We start from the raw sequence: 20,968 nt of genomic DNA on the forward strand, positions 1-20,968 counted from the left end.
ATCGTCTTCAGAGACTGAAGTTTAACTTTAGACGGTTTTATCGTTAATAAAAATGATAACGATTATTTTTTTAGAATAGTGATACGCATCAGTGAGTGATAAGGTAAAGGGAGAAACTGCAAACAAGTGACAGCATCTGAAGAAACAAAAAGTACTTTTCGCATCTTCTCACACTTCAGTGATCTCCACGACCAAAATTTACGAATTGTACTTCGAATTGGTTGACCAACCATCGCATTAACCAGATCTGGCCTCCAGCGACTTTGTCCTGTTTACTAACTTCAAAGTACCTCTTGCACCTATTTACATATAGTTATGGAAATGCCTAGTTTCTTTGTTAGGTTGAAAAATTTTCAGACAAACCTCGTAATAGTTTTGATTATTTATCGAGAATCAAATGTTAATTCAAGGATTAATTGAATCCATCGAAAAATTAATAAACGATTATTGCACTACAGAAAATAGCCTTTCAAATACTTGATATTTTATTATGATTTTTATCTTTAAATAAACAGCTTTCAGTTGCATCTGAAATTCTGATTGCCTCATGTTGACCATTAATCATTTCGTATGAACTGCTTCTAAATTAATAAAACAAATATGTATTACGATCATAATATAAAACGAAATTCCTATATTATTGGCGATAATCTTTACAAGTAGATACATCGTAGGTGATATAAAAAAGTGCGAGAACGCATAATACATTAAATTTCATTTCAGTGAGGAGATTAAACTCCTGAAGACGTTGACCGCTCATTTGTAAAAGTGTCCATTTACACACAATGATAGGCTAGAACATATATTGGATGCAATAAAGTGTACGCGTTTTCACAAATATCTTCAATTTTTTTATAAATGCGATTAGAATTATTGAACGGCTCGATCGCTAACTTTCCAGGGCATCTCATTATATCGGAAAGTCAGTTTAAAGATTAAAGTCGATTCGTCGATCTTTTTGACCTAAAAAGATCAATTAAAATATATTTCTTCAATTAAGTTAAATAAATCCAATTAAAATTTATTTTGTAGCTACTACATTAAATGTTTTAATTGGAAAATTTCAATTGTACTTCAGAACGTCAGAATCTAAGAGAAAGTCTCTGTCCCAAGAATGAACATTGAATAGTTCTCATTTTTAGAACTGAGTTACTGAAATATAGTAGTGATGTTCATTAGAGACCTTTGTGGCCATCGAAACATTATTAAAAGTAGAAATAATTAGATTGTTTTGATTAAAAAAACAAATTGGAAAAATATCAATCATTTACTACAATCTCATACCATATAGTTACATGAGTTGCTGCTTTGAGCGAGGCAGAACATCTGAAAAAACTTACGATTTTTTACGATTCTATTTTCGTTTGGTTGTTTTCGATTCCTTTACAAGATTTGAAAAAATGTTAATTGTTTTAGAAGAATTACGAATGATTTCTATTTTCTTAAAATAAAATTAATCGGAATCGATTTTTGGAAAACTAGTCACTAGGTGACGTTATTCCCGATAGATATTTTGTCAATTTCTTTTTGCTAGCGAGAAAAGAAAAGAGTAGCAGTTTTCGTATTTATGTATGTGATTATAGTATCATGTACACTTTAACCCAAAGGATCTATTGTGTCTCCTTCTCTAGCTATAGCACAGAGGATTCTCAGTGTCTACATTCACTTCAGAACATGGAATGGTTCTGGCTACTAGATATTTTCGTCTTCTATTTCATACGCTCCCAGATTCGATGCTCTGAAGTTCCGTAATCTGTCAAATTAAGATAATGTGGATAGATGTTTCATCCTCTACGTAACAGAATCTGCATGTTGCATCCTCTGCTAAATCTAGTATCTTCAGGTGTCCATTGAAATGGCAAAGCTCAACATATCTACCTTGGTTATAGTTACTCCCATGGAGTAACTTCGTCTGTCTTCACCCCTGTAAATTATTCCAGTAATTGCTTTTACACCTATCTACCTTAATTTCCAGTATTTTGTCTATTATTCAGTAATTGATTCTACATAAGGGTTCAGCTCCTATGATAGGTTTGTCTGCCACTACTTTATAGGCAGCTATTTCGTTTCTCTCCATCCAATGTGACTCGGAATCTATTGGAGGGTAAGATGATAATCTCCCACTTAAAACACTATTTACACTACCACTACACCAACACTCACGATCAAAACCCAACCAAGTTATCGTCTTTATAGACTGAGTTTAACTTCAGAATGAATATTACCAACGGTTCCATAAATTCTTAATGATAATTTACTTAATGATAATCTCCTGTTTGCTATTATTCCTTTTCCAAGTTGAACAAGATATATTTTTCAATTGCATATATTTCTGCTTGGAAAGACTTTCAGAGTATTTGTTTCTGTACCTGTACGCTCCTATTCCAGTTGCATATACTATTTTGGGGCCAGTATACCATTTGATGGCTTTTCTGTTTATTTCTAGGATGAGGTTTTGATCCCATTTGTGTCTACAACTTAGAAGCTTATGTAACAGTGCAAAATATCAAAATTTTTCCGATTTCCAATTTTCATATTTTATTTAGAATTCAAACGTGGAGACGATCCTCTGAATCTGTTTTCTTTGATATGTGTCGCGTTCTTCTATCCATAGATTAGGAATTGATGACCTGCTACGAGATTCATTAGTTTTTTCTATGACCTGTTACAAATTAGGGCAATTGTATACGGTGGGTCATAAATTTTTTAAATCTTTGTAATCGGTGTAGCGTAGGAAACACGCGGAGAAAAGTGTTTGTTCGATCAAAGTGTGAATGTGAATAAAAACAAAAATTGGGGAGCTGAAGAAGCGAAGTGGCCGAGGTGCAAGTAAACGAGTCCATGCGGTACAATTCACATTTGTCTACACGAAAGCGTTTAAATGTTTTGGTAATACTCCTGACAACTTTCATCTATTTACAACTGCATCCCTTTAAGATACAGCTAGCGAGATAATTCAAAGAAAATGATATAGTTTTAAGACAAATTTTGGTCCGTACAATGTTGGAGCATTTTGGAGTCGACAAAATGTGAAGGTTTGGACGATATCATTGGCACGTACTTTTTTCTAAATGCTACGAGATTAGTTTTCAACCAAAGTTACATTGAGTGTTACAAGAATAGAACACGGATGAAACATCCAACGAGAGTTCAGCAAATTCAGTCCAAACCTATCTTCAGCTAATTTCTTTTCATGCGACTTTCTCAAAAGTTAATGAACAAAGAACCACACCCCAATTAAAAGAAAATATTCGTTAAAATATGGGCCTAAATATCTAAATGTTCTGGAAAATCTGAGTACAAGGTTTCTAGAATACCAACTGCGAGATGGCGGGTACTTGGATGACATAATTTATTTTAAATTCATTTCATATTCATTATTTTGAATAAACATTCGTTTTTTGTATGTTTTCTTTCCTTTACATGGAAATTTCAAAAGTACACAAATTTATGGACTTACGCGTTGTTTCTATGTTTTTCAATACCTAGTTGCAAACAAGCAAATAATAAATTCACGCCGCTGATGAAACTAAAAAGTGATAATACAGGTAACTCATTTTGAAGGGTTGTGTTAAATGAAGGATTTCATATTCCAAAACAACAACCAAACGTTTAAAAAATACCGAACGATTGATGTAACTGTTTCAAATTACAATGAAGCATATAAAAATAGATTGTTTCGTATTGGATCGAGGCTAGTGGAAAATTACTGTCTTGGGAAACAAAAATATCCCGATACCCCCGAGGAAACATTACAAACATGTTATATCATTGGAATTGCATAGCTACTTTCTTGATAATTCCATAAAGAAAATAAAACACAAGATTATACGTTAACGTCAGGTTCGTCTTCGGTCTTGTTAATGAAAGGTGGATTTTTTTTTAAATTCCATTAACAGAGAATGATAAATTAATAACATCTTACGCATTAATATATCATTTTGAACATCAGTACGTTTAACAATTAATAAACAATTCTAATATAAATTAGTAATTCAGACCAATCACTGATAGTAGTTGTGAGGGCAGGGGCATGATTTAATGGTTTTACTATAAATTCTTCCGGTTATATGATTCTGGGAGAAGTAATGAAACAAGTCTTCATTTGTTAAAGTCTCTGTATTGAATTCTCCTATATATTTATGTCAAACTTAATATAGATGACCATCACGTTTTCCTAGTTTCAGTTATTGATTGTTAACAGCAACAATTCTGTTATGATAACGAAATAGAGCTGACATAACATTACTACATAAATCAAAGTAAGTATGTAACAGTTAATAACTACATATTTAAATATCATCGTCCAATATGTTTTCACCTGTCGGTCCATTCCTGATGAAAATATCCTTAAACGTACCTTGTATTCAATGGTTCCGTTGAAATATACGGTAATTGATTGGAACGAGTTCGAAACAAATGCACAAGTGATCAACCTGCAACCAGTCCACTATAGATTAAACCGCAGATATTCAAAAACCAGTCACGCATCAAGAACGATTGATGGCTATGGGTGAATCCGAGACACAGTTATAGAAACAGAGGCGGGTATAATTATCTAATATTGGGCGTTTTTTTTTTTCAACAATCGAAGGGCTATAAGTAAAAGATGAACTCATATAATACATCAAACAAATATATTATCAAAAATATAGGGTTTTCAAGAAAAAAATATCACAATTCCTGACGAATATACAGCGTGTTTCGGAATAGCACTCCAATCTCTCGAGAAATGATTCTCTAGATAAATATAAGGAAAAAAATTGAATAAAACTCAGATCTGTAACTGTAATAGTTTGTACTGATGTAAAAAACAAAAACTTCAACACCAAAATACATTTTTTTACGTTTAGAGTAAAATAACTTCGTTAAATGCCTAATAAATACATTAAACTTTCAAATCAAACTTATAAAAAATTTAATTCTGAAGAGAATGATTTTCAGAACCTTAATAAAAAGTAAATGCAAGTTAAAAATATCTTTATTCTGCTGAATGAAAATTAAAACAAAAATAATGTAGGCAAGTGTTACGTTGTGGATAATATTATTTGTTTCCATTGATTATGGCTTCCTATTATTGGTGAATCAGGAATCCGGGCGAAATCTATCGCTCACTATAACTCGGTAACGAAGTGTTTTTGGAAGTTTTGTTATACCAATTTTTTTTCCTTTTATTTACCTATAGAATCATTTCCAGAGAGATTGGAGTGCTATTTCGAAACACTCGGTATATGCTAGATGTATTTCGTTATGTACATTATATTACCGTGAAAGATATAATAAAAAAATACGACAGAATTAAAAATTACACCGATATACCTTTAAACGAATTTCTCAAAGCTATAGAACTAACACTTAAAATAACATACCTACTTCAAAGTTGAAAATGGAATAAAAAACATATAAAAAGGTCTAAGAAGTAAAAAATCAAGGAAAGCGTTCAATTTATTACCAAAATTTTTGGTCAAACTTGGGGTTACTTTTCATCATAATCATAGTTTGGAAGCGCTGTCTTTTTAGCTGGATCTTCAGTTCAGGAAAAAGGTAAAAGTCGTTGGATGCTAAATCAGGACTGCATAGCGTTGTCGTGGATTAACATCTGCAAACGTCTTAAAGTTTCACAATAAAAAGCCGCATTGATAGTGATTCCGAGTTGTTTAAATTCCACAAGTAAAACGCAATAAGTATTTGATAAACTTTTATCTTTTAATAAAAAAACATATAAAGATAAAAAATATACAGAAAAACACAGTAGCAATTAACATATAGAAGCAAGTTTCCTGTTTAATGTTAAAAATTAGTTAACATATTTTCTGATAGGGCAGACATCTCAATATTTGGAAAATAGACTAAAAGATCATACGATAAAAAAAAATAAAACTGTATTAACGAACCACGAAAATGATAAAAAATATCTAATAATATAAGTAAAATTGATAGCTTCATTTTGTAAATTCTAATACTACTATGAATAATTTAATTAATGACTGCTACATATTCAAGATTCAATCAAGATAGTTTATCAACAAAATCATATTGTCTGATATACCAAGTTTCAAGTTTTAGAAGTAAATAATACTACTTTAAATGGAGTTATGCTACTTTGAGTGAATCTCAAAGCACAGAAATTTTAATTTTCATAGGATTTCGAGATAAAACAAAACTCAAAATCGTAGCAATGTACGATTCGTTTAATGCAAATATCAGCCAGGAAAAAAATTGAAGAAACTAGTCATATTAGAATATTTGAAATGCTAGATGTTCTAAGGAATCAGAAAACGTGAAACTCGATATTGTATCAATCCTTAAAATATTTCACGACAAATTGCAGCGAACATAGAAATATTTATTTCAACGATCGGCATTACGTATTCTGAAAATTACCATCCGTACGAACTTGAAATATATTAAGAACTCAACGAGTATGATCCTGAACATCGTATCTAGTTTAGTGACATTTCGTAGAACTTATATAATCGCGATTCACTTTTTATTAAACAAATTATGGTTCAATCTTCCATCAAAATATTACTGGAGTGAGGATAATCCGAACTGTACAGGTATATGTCTTTATTTTTTTTTTTTTTCAATAAAATCTAACAGAGAAACCTTAACTGTAGCTTCTGCGAATAGAAGTTATGCCTGTTATTACCATTATGTTACCAAACGTCAAAAATATAACTTATTAGATGATAGTATCTGATAACAACAAGAAACTTATTATACAGTGCAGCCTCTTCAATGTTTTCGCCTCGAAAAGGATGTGAGTAAAATTAAATTTTAACTGGGAAGAGAAATTGATAATTAAGGAAATATTAATCTAAATCAAAAGTGTTTTCTGAACAGACAGAAAACTGAATGTAACATCCTTTAAACAGAAATTTTTCAATGGGAAAATTACCAGGCTGTTAAGTAGTGAATCAAGCAGAAACACTATAATCCACAGAAATGGTTTTAAAAACAATAACATGGAAAGAAACAAATATAAGAGTAGTAATGAGCAATCGCGGTGCACTATCCTGGATTCTTGACAGTGAAACAAACCTCTGCTGGGTACCTGGAGACTATGAAGTATCCAAGTAAATAGAAGAGGATGCCAAGGAGACAGTTACAGTGCCACAACCGATGAAAGATCTTATTGGCATAGGAATCAGAGCCAAGCATCAGGATAATAAGTGATTACACAATATTTGGAGCAGTTTGATAAATGATCAATGCACAGAAGCCAAAAAAAGATGATAATAATCACGAAATACTCAATCCAGAAGACTATGAAGTGACCACTGGACATAATATTGTTGACACTAAATTCCATGAGAAGTAACAGCAGACCACTATTGCAAGTGCGGCGGGCAAGAACAGACGATCGAGCATCTGCTAAAAATAAGTAGTAATACAATGAGCCTCAGGTCTCCGAATGAAACCCGACCAATCTAGCTCAAGGTTGTTTATACCAACCTAACCTAACCTATAATAAAGCGGATAACACATCCGAGTTATCACGTTTTATCGGTTTTAACTGGCCACAGACATTTTTCAACAAATTATATGACACTTTTGTTGCATATAAAAATGATGCAAAATTATAAAGTGTTAATTTCTACTCGGTTAACTTAATTACTCGTAAAATTGTTATGAATAATACCTGGTTAAAATTTTATGAGCAATTAATTAACGAGTTCATTCTGATTGAAGTCTATCTATTTATGAAAATTATTATAGCAATTTTTTGAAGATTTTATTTGCCTACCGTTTCTTTATTACGTAGGCCTTTTTTTCAACGTCTGATGGGAAAAAATTCATAAGTTATGGTGTTGTGAGTGAATGGTGTCGAAAGTTTAAATATGGCCATAATGATGTGCATGATAAAGGGGGCCAAGGACGCTATCGTTTCAGATGACCTGGCTCAAGGAGTTAACAGAATGGTTATAGAAAACCACCGATTCACCATTATTATATTGGCGGAAACTTTTTTCGAAGAGGGTATTGAAAAGCTTGTCCACAGATATGACAAATGTCTCAATCTCTTCGGTGATTATGTCTAAAAGGAACCGGAAGTGTACCAATCTTTTGGTGATAAAATTATTGTTTTATATGAACTTGTCTTTTATTTATAGTTAATCGGAGGTTGAAAAAAAACGGCCCTCATATAAATTTCCACGATTTCAATGTGAATATCGCACTTACTCGCGAGATTAATCTTGTAAGATTTTGACTGTTTCCAGTTTAGGCAAACTGAATTTATCAACAGTATGTTGTTTACAAATGCGCAAAACTTTTTTCCTGATTATTCCTCGTAGAATTTTCTGATGGATACGTTGAAAAATACTGTTTGAGTCTACTTTCGGAATGAATCTGAAGTTATAATATTAATTTTTTGTTTTATGCTTGCAATTATTTGATAAATTAATCCTAGAAATTATTTATGCAAAATAAAGCAAATTATATTATGATAATTATAGTTATGCAAATTCTGCGCCACTGGCCAATTTAACTTTTATGGCCTGCATAAACGACTATTTGCCTACTTTTGGTTAGCCACGAGCGGTCCTCGACGTTGGCCTATAACCTCTTCCAGTTTTTTATTTATTTTTGGTATTCTTACTACTTTCACAATAACAATGAATTAATTTGAATATTATTTTTCTCTTCTGCATTCTACATCTGTCATAAATGTTTATGTTTATGAATCTCCGTAAATTTCTCAAAAGGTTAAATCTTTTCGAAGGATTTTTGTATTCCTATAATTGAATGTACGTTTTTTGCTATATCATACTTTGTTAACGCTGTTTTATTTTGCTATATATGTCCATTTAGCCTATTTTTCACACATATCTGCTTCTGTCCTATATACCTTTTCATTTATTGGTGTTTTGGATACATTATAAATATTTGAATTTTAATTATGTTAATCACTTCTCTATTTTTCTATTATAAATTAATAAACATTTCATTATTGTTCATAGCTTCAATTAAATGTTTAATTGCCCATTGTTCGCTTATTAGAATACTTATAAATTGAATATATAACAATTGCCAGCAAAACAAACATTTGTTTATTTATTAATTAGGTAGGTCAAAAAGTAAACTAACTGGTCTTCTTCTCATTCAGTTTCTTTCAACTTTAATATTGCTTGGGTGATAGGATATAATTTTTTTAAACTGGTTCTTCTTCTTTGCTGTGTTCCCAATAATGATATTGAAGTCTGTGTAATATAATCCATTTATTTTTCATTTTTAATATAAATAGAAGGTCAATCAAGTTTCTTTTTTATGTCGTACAAAACTGAGTGAAACTCGAAAAATCCGAGTAAGACAAGCTTAAACTAATTTGAGCGAAAAGAGGCTATAAAAAATTGATTGATTGGTAGATTAGTTTCGGTATTCATATTAAAAAACTCTCCGTTGTTGGGTACATATAGGTAAAAAAAATCTATTGAAAACCGAGAAGGAGTTACGTCAACATTCCATGGGAATAGTTTGTAAGTAATTTTCTGTTTTAAAAATTGACCATGATATGGAACAATCAGGACTATTATTTGTTGTAACTACACCAGAAATAATAAAATCCATGCCCTTGAACATGTAGATTGTGGATAAAATTATACGTGAGATAGTTAATGAAGTTAATGCATATATCACATGGAAGATCTATCTTGATGGATGCTGCTAATGCTTAGTTTATTGAAATCTAAAGAATCTTAAGAATCTAAATCTAAATAATCTAAATGCTTCAATGAATGCTATCTAGCGTCTATAATCATTAGTACAGACTAGAAATTTAAACAGAAATTCAATGAAGGCTATGAAATGTTCTGGTTAAAGTGTGACAATAAAACCCAGTATACTGTATAGTAGGAGATACCTTGAAGATATTCCAACATCATACACGGTCGAACAAGGCTTCAGTGTTTCAAAGTACGCAAAGATTTAATGCTGCAACTTACCAAATTAAGTCAGTTTTAACTTTAAAGTCATCAGTTTCGTTGATTTTTTTAACTTCATTTTGTGATGTTTTTTATTAAAAATAATAACCAAATATTTTATGTGATTTTTATTGATAATAATGGAAAAAATATGATATGATTTTTAATAAAACGTGACGTCAGATTATGGTGAATACAATTTTCATTAACTATGCTATTATGGAATTTAAAACTTTACTGTGCAAATTTTTGAAAATATAGAGGATATCTAATCAATAATGTCGACTTTAGATGTTCATTTTGTTTATTAAATAATAATAGCAGAAAAAGAATTGATTTTCGAAGAATCCCATCGTATTCTATGGTTTTTACCCCACGTTCAGCAAATTCATTGAGACATTGGTTAAATCATTCTTAGAGCTTTGATGCCAGAAATCGCCGCATTTTCAACATGTCTTTTGCAAATTCAACAAATTGCAACAATAGAAAAAATTTCCTCGCCCTCGTCCAATTTCGGTTGACAATGAAATGAAAAATTACTATGATTGAAATTATATCCCTTCAACTTTTATCTGTGCTAGAAATAATTTAATCCATGATTATGGAAAGTGAATAATTTCATTCACCTCTATATATGCCCCACTAAAAATAAAGACAAAGGCTGTTACAAGTGGAATTTCAGAATTTCTGTGTATACTTCAAACTGTAGCTTAAATTACTCATCAACCAAAAACATTTTGATTTGCACGAGGAGCAGTTTTACCTGATTCACAGCAACAAAAATAGAGTTAATCTTCACAAACCATAACTTTATAAACGAAGTTTTTTACAGGCGGACATCTGTGCAGAGATTAAAAATATTTTTTTGATGGAATGACCAAGAAAAGTAATGCTTAATTAGAAAAACAAATCATGGGCGCCTGTCACGATAAAATATTAACTGTACCAAATATAATTGAAAAAAAAAAATGGGAAATTGTGACATAGATCGACAGAGGAATATCACCAACCACGGAAAGAGTAAATTTCAGTGGTAATACAGAAAAGTAGGAACGACAAATCATTATGAGAAGAAGAAATAGAAAGAGATCTGATAAAATATTGCAGAGACGCAATAATAATTGAAACTACGAATTTATGAGAAGTATGTAAAAAGGGGCAACAAGCAAAATAAAATTAAAAGCAAAACGGAAGAAAGTAGAATCTATATAGAGATCGAGATACTGGACGTAGCGTATAAAAGTATGGCTAAAACCATAAAGAGAAGGAATGTGGATAAAACTTATTTGTAATTGGTCAATGTGGATTCAGATCTGTGATATCTGAAAAGTTTAGGACAGGATGAATGGAAATTATAATTGATTATATACGAATATTTCAACAAATGATAGAGCAACAAACTAAAAAGAAGTTCAGACATCAACACAGGCCTTTGTTCGTGATGTTATTTAATATTTTACTATATTCAAGAATCTTTAGAACCAGTATGGATATAAAAGGCACGCTGAAAATGTAATAATACTGAAAAGGAAATGAAAGGAATGCAGAACTTTCGTAAAAACAATGGAGACAGAGTATCTTAATTCATGAAAATGAAGGAAATATTGGGACAATATATGATGAGTATCACGAGAGCAAAATACAAAACCATATATGCTGTAAATAATAACGAATTATGGTGCAAAGCGTGGATAATCGACAAAGCAGAAAAACGATGTGAATGAAAGTGAAAAAACAAAAGATGAGCATGTAATAAGTAGGAACAAAACAAAATGCAGATGAGAGAAAATATGATATGCAGAAAAATATTAAGATCTAAAAAGCAAAAGATACGAATGAGTGGAAATTCAAGCTATGGATCCCACTGGATTTTCTACCGAGCGTGCAAGGGGTACGATGGTTTTATAGAAAAAAGATATTCAGATCCTAGTCTCAGACACTTTCCAAAGTGAATTCTTCACTCTGTATGTGAATAAATAGTAATTTAACAGTGCAAGGTCCAGTCTAGGTGCTGAATCTGCTATTTCAATACTACAAAGTTTTTCTCATACATTCGCATTAGCTTTCGACTCCACGATTCGCTGGAATCTTCGTTAATTCGTGTGGTACTATTCGACACATATCTAATGATAAATAGATATAACGAAAAATCTAATGATTTTATATTGCAAAGTATGATATTTATAGAAGGTCCAAAGGAACCCGATAATCTGCAAGTGTTGGTACTAGGTGGGCTTTCTACTGATTCCCCTGAACTTCCTCGAACGATCCTCAAGCACTAAATCTCCACTATTAAAGTAATTGAATCAACGCGGGAGAATGATTAAAAAAAGTATTTCTATATGGTATTATTTATTTAATACTATATAAAAATGAGTTTTTGACCTTCCTTTTGTTTCAATACGTAAGTAAAATGTATCAAATTCGAAAATTAGTCCTGAACATAAGAATTATATTAAATATTGAATTTAAATAGTTTAATATCAAGCATCAAAACTCTTATTCTTTTTCACTTGGGAATCATAATGCTTCTTCAATCTATATAAAATATAAACACAAAAAACCATTTCAAATAAACTTCAATAGATTTGAAGGGTAGTACCTCAAAAGTCGAGTCAAAATTGTATTCCGAGATTGCGAATTGACTCATAAGCAATGAAGCAAAATGGAAAAAAGACTTTCAGCAAGTCTATAATTTTATTTTCAAAAATTTGTACGGAACTTAAAATATTCATTATCGTCATAATCTAATAAATTTGATTATCCATTCATTCCATTCCATCAATTAAAGTATATTACACAAACATTGATTTTAAAATTCAATTAAAAAAATTCATTCCATTCTAACCATTGATATCAATGTGTTTCTCAAGTGAAAGTACTTTCCAAATTCTTCGAAATGATTTATTGTTATCTAAATAGCATCAAAATCTTTAAAACATGATAAATACAGAAATTATTGACCGAGAAAAGCTCGATAAAGTACGTAATTTTGATTTGTTGGCAAGTACTGCCTATTTCAATTCAAATTTGACGGAATCAATGATGACTTGTAAACCAAAACAAGTCTTGTAAACCATCCTGTATGTCTACGACTACTACTGCGAGTCACCTGCAGTTCTTCTTGCATGCATACGTTACTTTAGTCGCTTCTTCTCCTTCGATCGGTATACTTAAGTCACGGTCACGTCCGACTCGGTTTTATGACGGCCAAGTTTTAATAGAAATTAAAATAATTTGATATTTTTAAATCCAAATTTAGACAACAATTTTTATATGTAATGAAAAACGTGTACTTTGAATAGTGTCTGTTATGATTTTCATATCTATTTTAAGTGCTGGTGTCTATTGTGTTGAACGGTATGAAGTCCCGATTATTTAAAAGAAAATCACATCGTTTAATTAATAATTGTCTGAATTTTTAAAGAATCAAAACTTTACTACTAATAAAATTATAATTTATTTTGTAATTTGTTTGTATAGGTTTGATATTCTGATAATGTGCATTTAATATAGTCGAAAGTAGTATTATAAACATATACTTGTTTTATTCTAACAATTCTGAGCATTATAAATATCAAGTGAAATTTTAAATTTCCCATATAATGCAGAAAATACCATCGTCTTCTTCTGGAGTAGTACAATTTGGGTCTGCGTGAAGTATAAAGATTTTGAAAATATAATCTGGAGAATTAGGTGGCTAGAATGAAACGACTCTTGTAAGATTGCAATTTTTATTTTTATACTTCTAAACTTATTTGGCTAATTACCAAAATAATTTGAATTTTGAAATTTCCAGTGCGTTTCAGAAGTAACCTATTTTATTGTAGGATAATGTGTCTTTTATGTAGCAAATATGAACAAAAGTTGTGGAAAAAAGTTGTTAAGAACAACATCTAGGCACATATACCATATTTATTTGGCTTATTAGTAGTAACTTATCACTGGACATTTTTCAAAACGTTTTTGGAATGGTCCAAAAACTGCCTGTGCTTGTTCTGTAGTAATTGATCAATTTATTCTGTTTGTCAAACTATTCGGAATGTGTTCTTGTTAAACTATTTGTATCATCTTTCCCCGTAACAAAAAAATCATCGATCATTGTAAAATTTCGGGGATATAGCTGACCAACAATTTCCCAAACCATCTGCTGCCAAACTTTATCTAGCCATTTATACTTTGTATGTAATGAGCAGGGTAGCCGTTATGTTGAAAGAAATGAAACTTTCAAATATTTAAAAGAAGTTCATCAATAATTCTTCTAAAAATTGGGGAATAAATTTTCTTAATGTTCTATGATACGGCATACCACACATTTTTTTAAATACTCCTTTTTTGCTTTAATTACGTGGTGAGGATTGCCTTCGCTTCTATATCAACAGTTTTGGAAAAACGGAACATCATTCCATTTTTGGTAAAAAAAAACTATAATCGCCTTGCTTCGTCGCCTTCTTTTAAGTATGACAAATTTTGACTGTTCTTCGTAAATGTGTTCTACTTATGTTTGTAATTATACTTCTATGAGTAATTTTGGTATATGCTTCTACTGACATTCAAGAAACTAAAGCTCCTGAATCAGTTTCGTCGTGAGCTTTTGTATCTGTTTACTTACATTGAATGTTGTAAGAAACCTTTCGTTCAAACGCCAAGCAGTACTTTTGTTCATTGCAGTATTTCTATATCTTTCCCTGAACCAAGCTACAATCATATTTATCGATCTTTCGCCGGCTCTATAACAGTAATTCCCATAACCTTTTTCCTCTAATGTTAACATACATTTGAATACAATCTGTTGTTACGGATACAACTTTGTTTTTCCACGGTAGTCTTAATTAAAAATATTAGTCTTTGATTAGTGAAATAAACATAAATTAGTTGGTCGATGAATTAAGTTTGGTATATAGATCTAAATTCTGATTCTAAACAACTTATCCCTGTCTTACCCCCTTAGAAATCTCTGTTATTTTAGACAAAGATAAGAAATTTACACATTGACAGCAGCTACCCCCTCAAATTTTTAAAATAGCGTCGTGCGATACTTCGTGAACCATCACATTAAGATGGATTGGAATACGTGGATCAATGGACAGGCCATCTAGGTCACTTGATCTTACCCCCCTTGATTTTTTTCTGTCGGGACTCTTCAAAAGTCGGGTCTACGTTAACCGACCAGTCAATGTCGAAGAATCAATGGAACAAACACTGTAAATAAGGTTTATCATCCTCTTGGCCTATATCAGATAGTGAACGGGACCCAATTTGAACTATTCCTACTAGAAATAATTTTTGTTCAACAGGCTGTTCAGTTAATTTAAAAGTTATTTCTAAAATTAAGGTCACTTACATTTTTATTAAAATGAACTGTTTGACGTTTATGAATTTTATGCATTTCTTTATCACAACCCTATATATTAACATTAAATTTTAGGTTGGACTAATCTTTCACATTGGATCTAAAAGAAGAATTTGTTGAAGAAAAATTCGTCCCTCCGTTCGGAGAGGCGTTCAATATATTCTGTATCTGCATAATATTGTTGTGGGCACTGACACGTGGGTTCAGATTTCGTAACATATTCACTTGACTAAATAAAAAAATATAAAATTTGCATAATGATGCGAATAACACGCCGAAAATAAACCTGCATAGCATTGTGTTACTAACCTACATCAAAGGAAGATTTGATTTGAATTTTGGTGTGAAGAAGAGCCATTTAATTGTTCAACAAATAAGTAGAGCGCATCTGATATATGCGGGCAAGGGAAAGTCAGTTTATTTAATTATGTGTTGTGGTTAAATTTGAGACACAAGATGTCTTCCGTGAAGTTTCAGAAGATTAATACCAAGAACACGTCTACATCTTTCATTAAAAAAAATTGTGATTCACAAAAAAAATGGTTAATCAGCGATAAGAACGCAGCTAAAGTTAAGAGAGATATCGTAATTATCCATAGAAAAACTGACCACGTTTACGAAAACGTTGACTATGCTCGAAATAAAGACTTCAACAAGAGGGATGATAACGTGACATTGATAGATGTTCCTTACGATAAAAACGAATCTAATAAATTGAAAATTGTTATCAATAATTTTGATAAAATATTAGATGAGTATAACAGTATACCTCTAGCTTCGTCTACTCCAAATAAAAACGTACTTAATAGTAATAAAAACGATACCAAAATACCAAAATTGGTTAAAGCGAAAACATGTAGCATTATCGAATCAAAATGTATTTTAAAAAAAGCAAATTCCCAACCACTATCTACCGATAAAACCAACAACGATCTTAAAATTAAAACTAAAAGTATGAACAATATATATAGTACGGAAAAAACATTTAAAGAATTCAAAGATGCGTTAGATAACGATATATCTAAGGATGATAAAAAAGATCAAACCGTCGAAGCTACAGGAAATGTCAAAAAAATGGTTAAAAGATTGAATAGTTTAACTGATAGCGAAAACGAGAAAGTGGTATCAAAAGCGAAGAGCACTATGGATCTAACTTGTACAAAAATTAATTTGGCGAGTAAGATTCCAGTTAATACAACTTTAAGGAAAACATACCCAAGCATTCCCTGCGATCTAAACAGTTTAGATTCAGACAGGTGTAGTGCTGGTACAAAGAAAACTACTTTGAATGGAAAACTCGCCAAAAGCAGCCAAAATTTAACAACTTCCAAGTTATTATTACAAAAATCTAACAAAAATACCCAAATGAATAAAGGGAAAAGTACGCAAAACTTAACTCTTAATGGAAATAAAACTTTTACGAAAAGTGTACAGAATTTAAACAAAATTATTCCAAGAAACACGTTAACAAAAAACAATAATTACAAGAGTGTTCAGAATTTAGCTTCGAAAACACCAGTTTACTATAAAAACAATGAAACATCTACTAGTCCAAAATTACCTAAAAATATTACTAGTAGCGAAAAATCTAATAAAACTTACATAAAACCACCAACTGGAGCTAAAAGTATACAAAGAGTTAAAGCAGAACATAATTCAGTATCGAAATCAATTGAAAAATTAAGTTCAATAGGAAAAACTGAAGATGTGAACCCGGAGGATACATTTGTCGTTATAAAAGCAGCAAAAGAAAAAGTTAAAACTGTTATCAAACAATTAGAAGAAAATAAGGACACTATAGTCAAACCGAGATTGCTTAAAACAGATACTTTTAAAGTAACACCTAAAAGTAATTCCAAAGTGGAACCCGAAATTAAAAACGTCAAATCTACTTATAGAAGAAAACCTCCAGAAACCATCAAACTGAACTATAAGAACACCTATCAGTTTCTAGAAAAATTGAAATTAGATAAAAACAAATACGAGCTAGATCCAGATGATTTCCTCAACAATGATGAAATTGATAACCTAATTGATTACGTCAAAAAAGAAGAAATTATGCATAAAAACAGTCTCGCCGTAAAAAAGGATTTAGATTATAATTCAGATCATTCAGATGATTCCGGTAATATTTCTAACGAAAATGAAATCGATTGTGAAGATTCTCATTCGTCATCCTTCGTCATGAAAAGTTTGGAACCAACGAATGCTACGTCGAACATTTCGTTCAATCAACAAGATAGTGGAATCGACTTGAGGCAGAGTTCAAACAAACATAGACCCGATAAGGTATTATTAAATTCACTAATTATAAATATCTAGGTTATGTTTATATGAACAAACATTCTATTGTGGAAATCACTAATTCCAATATCCTAAATTATGAAAAATTAGAGGAATCAACTATCAATTCTAGTCTACCAATGTAAAGTTCAATTATAAATTTAACTGTTCCATTAGACAATTCTACTTATTAGAATCGAAATAGATCAGTATCAAAACAAGAGCGTGTAGATGTCCACAAAAATGAGACAGTGAACGCGAATTTTAGAGTTTCTCACTGAATATCAATGTATGGGTACCAAGCAGCGACAACCAACAAGCTCTCGAGTCTTTCAACATGTGATTATCACCTCTAGGGCGCTATTCAACACTGTATTTAATGGCTTGAGAAACTGTCCAAGAACTATATCAAGCCTGTACTGTCACGAATGTGCTGCCTGTCTTTCTAATTCCCATACCCGGGTTTCATCAAAAGTCTAATGGACATATGAGATGGAGACAGATATCATGTGATATTAAAAACCTCTTCAAAAGATCATCAAAAGTCTGTCTCTCAGCAATTTAGCTAGAATTCAACCACAAAGTTTTATTATCTTTTTCTCTAAATTTATTAAAATGTATAGCTATGTCCATAAAATAGGTAAATGACTACAAAGTAAAAACATCATTTGAATATAAATCTGTCGATAAAAGAGACCAATCGATCAAATTACTTAATTATTCTGTTTTCATAGTTCCATTCTGTAAATATTTATTTCCCCTTAAATGTCCATTAATTCAGAAGTGGCCTTTGTTGTAGACTCCTAAAAATCTCCTTCCGTTATTATTTTTATTCATAATTCCATTCGTTCAATGTTAGACTTTGGAAATATTTTCTATACTAGTTATTTGTACTTTGAAACAACGGTAACCATTTGGTTTCAAATTATTTCCAGGTTTTCTTTTCGTACTGTTTGGTTTCGATTCTGATAAATTGTAGACTGGGAATTCATTAAAACATTGTAACTACGTTATATTGAAATTTACACTGATAGATTTGAAATATAGTTATTCTAATATCAATTGCAGAAGACGCGAGTTATGCGAGGAACAATCAATATTTCATAAATACGCACCGCACTAATACCAAATTAAAAAAATTAAAAATAATGTTTACTCCCCGTATAAAATTTCAGTCCACGTGGAATCATCATCTCCACTGTTTAGCAATAAAAACATTGAATCATAAACATAAATGCATTTCTATTCGCCGAAGCTGTATGTACACAATTTCTTCAAAATATTCCTACTAGACAGTCTGCGATAAACAGTGTCGTGGCTTGGTGAGATTAATTTAATTCATTAATTTCTTTAAGTAAATAGAAATATGGTCTTTAGACCATGGGCGAATGAAGACAATGAAATTGCACAGTGTAGTGAGAATAAAGGCAGGTATGAATTTAATACTAAAGATTTAGATATACAAACACAGCATGTTATTTTAAATATATTTGGATGTTTAAAAAAAGAAAATATTCAGCAATAATAATAAAAATTCCTGAATTGCCTAGAATAAATAATTTTTTCATTTATCGAGTAGTCTCGAAAGAGGTTGCTGTGGATCATTAACAGGATCGAAAAACATGTAAAGGAAAACTGAAATCAGCTGACAAAGTTACTCAAGATTTTATACGTAGAACAATTTATAGTTTATAAAAGGAGAGCAGGGTTTAAACCAAACTCCTTTGCAGGCAGGTATATTTTACTCGTCTATTTACGTTTTATAATTAATATTCAGTTATAGCAGGTTAACGAGGGATAATAATGATTTTTTTCTTAGTTCCAATAATAAATTTATAAAATGAGGTATCTACGCATACGGTAGATCAAGCAAAATTTTTGGCAACGGTTTTTATAATTTGCAATTGATATTGGAAGAACTAAACGTTTATATTGAAATCGCGCCGTAAGTTTACTGTACAGAATGTCCCGTCGCCGTATTTTTAATTATCAAACAAAATAATACTTGGAAATATATGAAAATATTAATGCGGTTAATTCATAGATACAAACTTTAGAAATTTGTTGGTGTTTGTGCCATTGCTCAAGATTACATTGCTTTTTTTTCATTCTTACAATCGAATGTTTGTTTAATGTATCTTTGAAAAGTTTTATTTAAAAAGAGCAAATTGTAATACAGTGTACAGCTCGAATGGATATATTAAACTCAACTTACACAGACTGCCACTTAAAATAATGATAAATCTATGATATTCCCCTTTCCGGCTGTCATTGTTGAAATGATCATCAACAGTGATTATAACCGATTCAAACCATACTGTTTCTTTATATAAATAACTTTTATGAGGTGAGTTTAGTCCAATACCAAAAGTTTGCAACTTTTTTTTTCGAGAAATAGGTAATCAAAATTAAAATAAATATATGAACAACTGTCTTTTAAATACTTTTAAATTCGGGTACATCTGGATAGAAAAAAAAACATTTTCTATAAATTTTCAGATTTTCTTCAGAAATGGCGCTATATCTCAACTCGAAACTCAACGCGATGAACGTCTCGCTGGTATGGTCGTCCATCTTCAAGCACACTGTCGCGGATACTTGGCTAGAAAGAAATTGGCGCAGAAGAAATTACAAGATTTAGCGGTGCGTTGTATCCAAAGAAACGTTAGAAAGTTTATAGCTGTGAGGGATTGGCCATGGTGGAGATTGTTGGTGAGGGTTACTCCGTTGTTGAACGTTTATAGAACGGAAGAGGAGCTTAAAATCAAAACGGTAGGTGTTTAAATTCTTAAAATTTCTTATAGATTCCCCAATGACTCGTCTAATGTCTCTCTTGTTGTTAAATAAAGCCAAACTTTTCCGAAATAATATTAGAATAGGTTACCAAAACAATCTTTTGAATTCTAATAAACCTCAATTCTCCGAGAGTTTGGTAGATTTTCAATTATTATATTCCAAACCATTCTGATGTTATAATAATATATTATTCACTAGTGTACAGGGTATATTATTCACTAGTGTACAGGGTTCTTCACGACGAGCTTAATCGACGTGCATATGGCAAAGTATTGGGACTAATGTTCTGAAAATTTGCTTGCATAGATTTTCCAAAATGCTCGATCCATCGAAAATAATTTCAGTTTGTAAAAACAATACCATATGGAGCACGAAGTCTAGCCAGAATGATATTTTCATAGTATTCGCATATGGTTAAAATCTTTACGATTCTTGTTTGAAGAAAATAATATTGTTTCATCATTCGCTACAAAATATTATCGTCAGAATAAAAAAATAGGCTAGAAATAGCTGTGCGCTAGATGGGTGCCGCGTTTGCTCACAATGGAACAAAAACAGCGTCGCGAAGATGTTTCCATTGAGTGTATCACAAAAATAAAACCGAATTTAT

At 31.2% G+C, this 20,968-nt stretch overlaps 1 protein-coding gene across 3 annotated transcripts in view; it reads left to right on the forward strand.

Annotated features, from left to right (window-relative positions):
- LOC130442393 (unconventional myosin-XVIIIa) overlaps positions 1-20,968 on the forward strand; it is a 185,739-nt gene that overhangs the window by 132,486 nt on the left and 32,285 nt on the right. For 2 of the 3 annotated variants that reach the window (XM_056776460.1, XM_056776461.1), the window contains one exon: positions 20,062-20,334. In XM_056776460.1, coding sequence (XP_056632438.1) covers positions 20,062-20,334 — 273 coding nt within the window. Of the gene's footprint in view, positions 1-16,854; positions 17,569-20,061; positions 20,335-20,968 lie in introns of those variants that run through there. The other variant, XM_056776470.1, reaches the window with a different exon arrangement.

This window comes from Diorhabda sublineata, chromosome 4 (assembly GCF_026230105.1).
Source record: "Diorhabda sublineata isolate icDioSubl1.1 chromosome 4, icDioSubl1.1, whole genome shotgun sequence".
NCBI lineage: Eukaryota > Metazoa > Arthropoda > Insecta > Coleoptera > Chrysomelidae > Diorhabda > Diorhabda sublineata.